Source organism: Ixodes scapularis, unplaced genomic scaffold (genome assembly GCF_016920785.2).
Source record: "Ixodes scapularis isolate PalLabHiFi unplaced genomic scaffold, ASM1692078v2 PGA_scaffold22__2_contigs__length_789307, whole genome shotgun sequence".
Lineage (NCBI taxonomy): Eukaryota > Metazoa > Arthropoda > Arachnida > Ixodida > Ixodidae > Ixodes > Ixodes scapularis.
Window position 1 is genome coordinate 150,871 of NW_024609849.1, and position 8,097 is coordinate 158,967.

An 8,097-nucleotide genomic window follows, 5' to 3' on the forward strand; every position below is an offset into this window, starting at 1 on the left:
TCGCAGACTTCCAGCTACACGAGTTGGAACGCGCCCTGGCATCGCTCCCACGTAAAAAGTCGGCCCCCGGAGCAGACGGCGTCACCGCTGCAGCGCTGAGAAACCTCGACAAAGCGAGCTACCCAGCGCTGCTAGAATTGTTCAATCGAGCGTGGCGAGACGCCAACATCCCTTCCGAATGGCGTTCGGCAGTCGTCGTCCCGATCCCCAAGCCGGGTAAGCCCAGAAAAGATCCCAGCTCGTTCCGACCCATCGCGCTCACGTCGTGCATGGGGAAACTACTCGAACGAATGGTGAAAAGCCGACTCGAATACCATCTCGAGTCGGTGGGCGGGTACCCGGAAAGCACGTGTGGATTCCGACGGCATCACTGCACCGCAGACGCCATCGCGGATCTGGTGACCACGCTCGAGGAAAGCAAGGCAAAGAGATGGACGACGGGAGTCGTCCTTCTCGATGTGTCTAAAGCATTCGACGCCGTCAAACACTCAGCAATTCTGGACATGCTCAGGCTGTCAGGAATCGAGGGCCGACCGCTCCGTTACGTGAGGGCATATCTCAGCGGCAGAGAGGCGCAGGTACGAGCAGCCAAGGGACTCAGCACTCCCAGGAAAATCAGGTGTGGCGTTCCCCAGGGGGGCGTGCTTTCCCCCTTGCTATTTAATGTGGCTATGTCGGCCCTCCCGCAAATCATAAACATTGGCCAAAAGGGAGTCAAGCGCCTCCAAATAGCGGTTTACGCAGACGACATTGCACTTTGGGCAACTGCTCGGGGATGGCACCGAGGGGCCGTGCGGAAAGCTTTGCAGAGAGGAGTCACCAACATTGAGCACTATCTTTCCCTGCTCGGCCTGTCCCTCTCCCCGAGCAAGTCCGTCGTTCTGTGCAATGCCCCCCACTACACATATCGCTTCTCAATGTCAATCAAAGCAGGCGGCACAGAAATTCCAATCAAGAAGCAAGCAGCTTACCTGGGGGTGCAACTGGACAGGAAAGCCACATGGGCTCCTGCGGTTGCAGAGGTAATCCGTAAGTGCCGACGCCACGCGCGTATAATCCAAATGCTTGCAGGTACTCGCCGCGGAACCTCACAGGGTATGCTGTTGACCCTCTACAAGGGATTGATTCTTTCTCGCGCACTGTACGCACTGCCGCTACTAACACTCACAGAGAACCAGTGGGAACTGCTCGAACGGATGCAACGCACTGCACTTCGCGTCTGCCTCGGAGTCCCCCGCACGGCCTCCTCGCGCCACACACTGAACGATGCCGGCGTCACCACGGTAAGACTCGCAGCGGCCGAACGAGCGATGCGGCACCTCATCCGGATCGGTGAGTCGAGGGGCACAACCGGGCTGCCCGAGCGTATCTTACAACGCACACGGTCCCAACTCGCCGCGCACGCGAGGGAACTTTTTCGGATCGCGGGCGGCCCGGGGAACAACCCTACACCACCACCACCGAGCGAGGAGCCCCCGCTGCGAGTCGAACTGAACGCAGGTCTCGATGCACCAAAGAGGCACATGGCTGAGACGACGGCGAGGCAGCACGCGGAGCATCATATCCACGAGCACTTCCTGGGCTGGGCGAAGACGTTCACGGACGGGTCTGTAAATCCGGCGAGCCACTCGGCCAGCGCCGCGGCCGTGTCGGAGGACACCGGCCGCACGGCCGCCGAGAGGCTCTCTTTCCAGGCGACCTCCACGACAGCTGAGCTGGCGGCGCTGATCCTGGCACTGTCCATCGTGGACACCGAGGGGCAGCCAGACCGCCTGGTGATACTCTGTGACTCCAAGGCTGCTCTCGGACTCCTGAAGAACCTGGACAGGGCCCCAGCACTGGCCAAGGTGGTGGCCCAAAAAGCCATCGAGCTGCAGCGCCGGGGATGGACGCTGGCCTTCCAATGGGTTCCTGCACACTGTGGAATAGCAGGTAATGAAAGAGCAGATCGCCTTGCCGCCGAAGCGCAGGAGGATCCTGCATACCCGATCTCCGAGGTCCCGGCCTTCTCCGATGCACGCCTGTTGGTCAGAAGAGTGGTGGCAGCCCGCCACCCCGAGCTCGAGCACGGGCCCCTGCCCCCGAGGCCCCCGAGGAACATGCGGCGAGGCGAAGCGGCGGTGATCCACAGGCTGCGCACGAGCAGCGCCTTCACCCCCGACTACAGAGCGAGGTGGCGAGCCGACGGCGACCGAAGCTGCCCGAGATGCGCGGCGGCCGTCGCGGACGCCGATCATCTCCTCCGCGAGTGCCCGGACTTCGGCGAGGAACGTGAGCGATTGTTTCGTCGCTACATCACTCTTGGATGTAGCACGAACAGCTTTGAAACTCTAATCAGACCGCAAGGTAAGGCGGCGCAAAGTGCCCTAACAGCGCTCGCAGGATTCCTCGTCGAGACGGGGCTGGCCGGCGAGATCTAGGCTGCAACGGTCGCGCAAGAGACAAAGGAGCTGTAGCAGACGACAGCCGCAGAGCTTCGGGGAAAGCTCACCCCACTAGGAAGGCCTGGCCTGGCGCTGCTGCCCGCCCGCCGAAAACGCTCCTCCTTTCCCTCCTTCGGGGAAACTCGGTTTCTCCGCCGGTCGCGTGGCGGAGGGGGACGCGATCGCTATCCAGGCAGGGCCTGCAGGGCGTCGCGTCCTCCTCTCCCGTAATCTCTCCTCCTTGCTGCCGAGCTGATTGACAGCTCCTCTCTCGCGTTTTTCTTCTCTTTACTTTATTCGCCTTGGTTCTCCCTCGCGCTGCACCCCCGGCTGTTATTTTTTCTCTCTCCTTTCTTGTAGCCTCCTCTTTAGACTCAGCTTCTCTTTTCTTTCTGTTTACTTAACTGCCTTCGACTTAGAACGCGCGCGCAGGCCCACCCTTTGCGAGGGCCCCCTGAACCACTTAACTCTTTTAGACTGTATTGTTTATCTTTTCTTTCTTTGGCTTTGCTTCTGGTCCGGTACGTTCTTGGCGCCGGACTTGTTTGACAGCCTCTCTCTCGCGTTTTCCGTCTGCTTCTTGGCTTTTAGTTTTTTTTCTTTCCTGCCTTCAGCGGGGAGGACTCTTTGTACAAGTTCTAACTGATAGCTCCTCTTGGAACGCGCGCGCTGGGCCACCCCTCGCGTGGGCCCCCTGACCCACTTAACACTCTTAGACTGTATTGGTTTTCTTTTCTTCTTTGGCTTTGCTTCTTGACCGGTACGTTCTTGGCGCCGGACTTGTTTGACAGCCTCTCTCTCGCGTTTTCCGTCTCCTTTTTGGCTTTTAGTTTTATTTTTCTTTCCTGCCTTCAGCAGGGAGGTCTCTTTGTACAAGTTCTAACTGATAGCTCCTCTTGGAACGCGCGCGCTGGGCCACCCCTTGCGTGGGCCCCCTGACCCACTTAACACTTTTAGACTGTATTGGTTAACTTTTCTTTCTCTGGCTTCGCTTCTTGTCGGGTGCGTCCTTCGCGCACGACTTGATTGACAGCCTCTCTCTCGCGTTCTTTGTCTGCTTTTAGCTTTTATTTTTTGAACTCTTCTTTCCTGCCTCGCAGCAGGGACTGCTCTTTGTGCAAATCCTAACTGATAGCTTCCCTCCGGCGTTTTGTTTTTCTATTCTTTATTCTCGCCAGGTCTGCCCCTCGCGCGGGGCCCCTTCTGCTTTGGCAAAACAGTCTCCCCGCGCGCTGTCCCGCTCTGGCGCCGTGCCATTTTTCTTATTTATGTTGATTCTTCTCTCGCGGGCAAGGAATAACCTTACTGAGTCCGGGTTTCGAATAATAAATTCGGAATTCTTTTTTTTTCCCTTTTAATGGGCAGGAACTAACCTCGCCCAGCCGTGAAAAGTTTTCGAATGATAGATTCGGAAGCTAGTAAACCCTAGGCATGCCAAGGGTCAGGCATTTTCAGAAAATGCCATACAAGTAATTTCTACCTTTGCGTTTGGTGAACCACGCGTTAAATCGCGTGGGTCACTCAGCCAAACACAGGCAAAGAATGTCATTCCGTAGCACTCTGCGGAATGTCCCTTATGCATACAATAGGCTCGACCGCCCCAGTTGAGGGAACGGAATCTATTAATGTTCCCCCCAATCCTTTCGCAACGCCGTGTTGTGTATACATGCAGCAGAGAGATGCTCGCCGACCCATTGCACTTTGGCTCGGAATACTGGGAAACTTGGTGTTGGTGTGACTGGTGACAGTGCTTGGAAATTCGGACACCGCGTGCCGAACCCGATTCGTTCACCCTGGACTCTGTGAAGATGTGCTACAGGCTTCTGGACAAGACACTTGGACATTTAAAGGATCTCCTTCCTTCCTCGGCTCCGCCCCCTTTTCTGCCAGCCACTTTCTGTGGCTCCTCGCGCCCCGCTTGTCGGCTTTGGCGAAACAACCTCCCTCTCTCTTTTTTCACAATTTTTTCTTCTATCAGCTTTTATCCCCTTCCCTTCCCCCAATCCAACGATGACCGTTCGGCCCATGGCTGTAACTCCAACGATGGTTTTTCCTCTTTTGCAAGACTTCTCTCTCTCTCTCTCTCAAAATTTCAGGTTGCCCCAGTTGTTGTTTCGCCATCTTTTTGCGAGTAACAACGTCGATCTTCTCCCGAAGACAAGTCGCGCGAGGATGCCCCCCCAACCGAGCGGAAAAGCAGTGAAGAAGGCGGGCAAGGCACAGAAAAATGTGCGTGCCACCGACAAGAAGAAGAAGAGGCGCAAGAGGAAGGAGAGCTTCAGCATCTACATCTACAAGGTGCTCAAACAGGTCCATCCCGACACCGGAGTGTCCAGCAAGGCCATGTCGATCATGAACAACTTCGTGAACGACATCTTCGAGCGCATCGCAGCAGAGTCGTCTCGGCTGGCTCACTACAACAAGCGCTCGACCATCACGAGTCGGGAGATCCAGACAGCTGTGAGGCTCCTGCTGCCGGGTGAACTGGCAAAGCATGCGGTGTCCGAGGGCACCAAGGCTGTCACCAAGTACACCAGTTCCAAGTAACACCCAGGAGCTATCTCCCTGCTGTATGTACAAACGGCCCTTTTGAGGGCCATACTCATCCCTGCAAAACGGCCGTCTCTCGATGACTTCCAACTCCCGTGTCTCTCTTTTCAAGAAATATGTGAGTACCCAGTGCTTCTGCATCGCGCATGTTTGCAAAGAGTATGTCTTTTTTCTTGTTGTGCAGTCGAACTTGGCTTCTTGTAGCCACAGTCGGATGTCGTTTATTTTGTTTCGGTGAAAAAAAAACATTGTATTTCATTGCTTTTGAGGGCACGAGTGACCTTCCTAAATATTGCACATCGCTCGCGTATGTAAAGGATATATTCGCGTGGTTTTTAGCCGTTGGGAGCCCATACTCCAAAGTGTTGTGTTTTCGAGTTGCAGCGTTTTTCTTTTTAGAGCCACGGTTGTATCAAATAACTTGCTTTTAAATTCGAGTGTTCTTATTTTAAGTTTAAAAAATGCAATGATAAACGTAGATACAGGCTTTTAATCTCGTGTGCCGCGAAAGAAAAGTGTGTACTAACAGCACAAAAAAGAGAAACTCTTTCAAGGCGAGTACTTTTATTTTTATTTTTGCCTGATCTTAGACGATCGAATCGCGGCACGAGCGCGCGCCGGACTCTACAGCTTCACATGTTTCCCTCTCTAACGCAACGAAAAATATTTTTACGCATATCGAAATATATATTTTCCGAAAGCTAATGAACTTCTCCAATAGGTGTAGAAAGCGTTTGATTTTAAACAGAGTTATTTTTGTTCATATATTGATCTAACCACTTACTTGGAAGCCAAATCTAGTTTTCGGGCGCTCTGGGTGGCTGGTCGATTTAAGTTTAAAAAAAGGTAGATAAAGACTCTTAATTTTGTGTGCCGCTAGAGAAAAGTGTGCGCTAAAAGCACAGAAAAAGAGACTTTTCTAAAGCGAGTAGTTCTTTTTATTTCTAATTTTTGCCTGATCTTAAGACGATCGAATCGCGGCTCGAGCGCGCGCCGGACTCTACAGCTTCACCTGTTTCACTCTCTAACGCAACGAAAAATATTTTTACGCATATCGAAGTATATATTTTTTGAAAGCTAATAAACTTCTTCAATAGGTGTAAAAAGCATTTGAATTGAAACGGAGTTATTCTTCTTCATATTTCGATCTAACCGCTTACTTGGAAGCCGAAACTAGTTTTCGGGCGCTAAGGGCGGCTGGTCGATTTAAGCTTAAAAAAGGTAATAAAAAACGTAGCTACAGATTCTTAATTTCGTGTGCCGCTAAAAAAAGGTGTGCGCTAAGAGCACAGAAAAAGAGACTCTTCTAAAGCGAGTAGTTTTTTTTTTATTTTTAATTTTTGCCTGATCTTGGACGATCGAATTCCGGCCCGAGCGCGAAGCCGGCCCTACGGCTTCGCCTGTTTCGCTCTCTAACGCAACGAAAAATATCTTTACGCTTACCGAAGTGTATATTTTCTGAAAGCTAATGAAATTCTTCGGTAGGTATAAAAAGCATTTAAATTTAGACGAAATTGTTTTATTAGTTTACTTCATTTGCGCGATTCGCGGCAGCGGCACGAACTGGCCGCTTTCGGGTGGCAGGTTTTGCTTCTTAACAGACCGAAGGCTTGGTAAAAAGTTTTTCAGTATCAAATTTTCTGCCAGCCAAAAAGACTTTTCGTCCCGTGTAATAAGCACTTAAAACCGGACCCTTTTATATAAGTCAATATTTTGATCAAACTGTGTTCTTGGGTGACCCAACTTGCTGTCGACCCGGCTCACCATGGCGGTGAATTGCACTGCGCGCTTAAAAACGCCAGTGATAAGAAACTTTAATTTTTGTGTGCCGTGAGAAGAGTGTGTCTTGTACAAGTTCCGATGAATAGATTGCTCGAACGTTTATAAAACTCTTTTTTATTCGCATGTGAAAACGGGCCCTTGACTAGCTGCATCGGTGCGAAGCTCGGCACTCCTGAGTTGACATGTTGCTCCCATTGACTTAGCGAAAACGAATCTTAATCCCGCTAAAATATATATCTCCTGGAACCTAGAAAAAACAATGTTTTGCACATACAACTATGAAGACTCAAAATGGGCGAGGTGTATGAATGCCTTTGCTAAAGCCATGCATTTCATCAACACACGCTTGCTTCCAGTGCGCAGCCACCTGTCGGCCACAATACGAAGCTGCAGGACTGCTCCCATTCGTCGGCGGGAGAGGAGGAGGCCGTCGTGGGTTCACTTGGTCGGACCCGTAGAGCATTGCCGCCAGTCTTTGTTGAAGTAGGCGAACGGTGCGGTCGTGTTTTCCGTCCCTGTTTTTGCAGCAAACATGTCTGGAAGAGGCAAGGGCGGCAAGGGCCTGGGCAAGGGTGGTGCCAAGCGCCATCGCAAGGTTCTTCGCGATAACATCCAGGGGATCACCAAGCCTGCAATCCGTCGCCTAGCCCGCCGCGGTGGTGTCAAGCGCATTTCCGGCCTCATCTATGAAGAGACCCGCGGCGTCCTCAAGGTCTTCCTGGAGAACGTCATTCGCGATGCCGTCACCTACACCGAGCACGCCAAGAGGAAGACCGTGACGGCCATGGATGTGGTGTACGCGCTCAAGAGGCAAGGCCGTACCCTCTATGGTTTCGGTGGTTAACAGCCGTCTCGCCGTCGGACACACATCGAAAACGGCCCTTTTCAGGGCCAAACCAGTACCGATCTATCTTGGAAACGGGTTTTCATTCCAACGCCTCCCTCCCGTGTCTCTCTGTAATCCTGAAAACAAGCACTGCTTTGGGTGAGTGATTCCTCTTTTGTCATGAGTGTTGTTTTGCCGCGGGTCTCTACCATTTTGTGCGCCACAGCCGAGTGTACCAATCTTCTCAGGCAGCAGTCGAACATTCGTTGCCCTAGTACCTGCCATCGGCCATACCATGCTGAATACGCCGGTTCTCGTCCGGATAGTGGTGGCCGACCACCGAAGTGTTCGGACGCACGATGACGAGCTCCCAAGGAGCGGTATCAGCGGCCGTATCTGGCCGTGGCTTATCTGATGTTGAAGGCTCCGCTGACTATAAGATTATTTTGCCACCCCTGCCCAACGGATACATCGCTAAAAATTCTGTTTTTTTACATTGCGACGTCCGCAACCGGC

At 52.5% G+C, this 8,097-nt stretch overlaps 3 protein-coding genes across 3 annotated transcripts; all 3 read left to right on the plus strand.

The window, feature by feature from the left end:
* Positions 1 to 682: 682 nt before the first annotated feature.
* LOC120845444 lies at positions 683 to 2,572 on the plus strand. Its single transcript, XM_042291114.1, has one exon. The coding sequence runs from the start codon at positions 918 to 920 to the stop codon at positions 2,418 to 2,420; it is 1,503 nt and encodes a 500-aa protein (XP_042147048.1). The 5' UTR covers positions 683 to 917; the 3' UTR covers positions 2,421 to 2,572.
* Positions 2,573 to 4,522: 1,950 nt separating this feature from the next.
* Positions 4,523 to 5,028, plus strand: LOC120837200 (histone H2B-like). Its single transcript, XM_040206438.2, has one exon. The coding sequence runs from the start codon at positions 4,596 to 4,598 to the stop codon at positions 4,968 to 4,970; it is 375 nt and encodes a 124-aa protein (XP_040062372.2). The 5' UTR covers positions 4,523 to 4,595; the 3' UTR covers positions 4,971 to 5,028.
* Positions 5,029 to 6,953: 1,925 nt separating this feature from the next.
* Positions 6,954 to 7,654, plus strand: LOC120837206 (histone H4). The gene has a single exon (XM_042291118.1). The coding sequence runs from the start codon at positions 7,288 to 7,290 to the stop codon at positions 7,597 to 7,599; it is 312 nt and encodes a 103-aa protein (XP_042147052.1). The 5' UTR covers positions 6,954 to 7,287; the 3' UTR covers positions 7,600 to 7,654.
* The last annotated feature ends 443 nt before the right edge of the window (positions 7,655 to 8,097 follow it).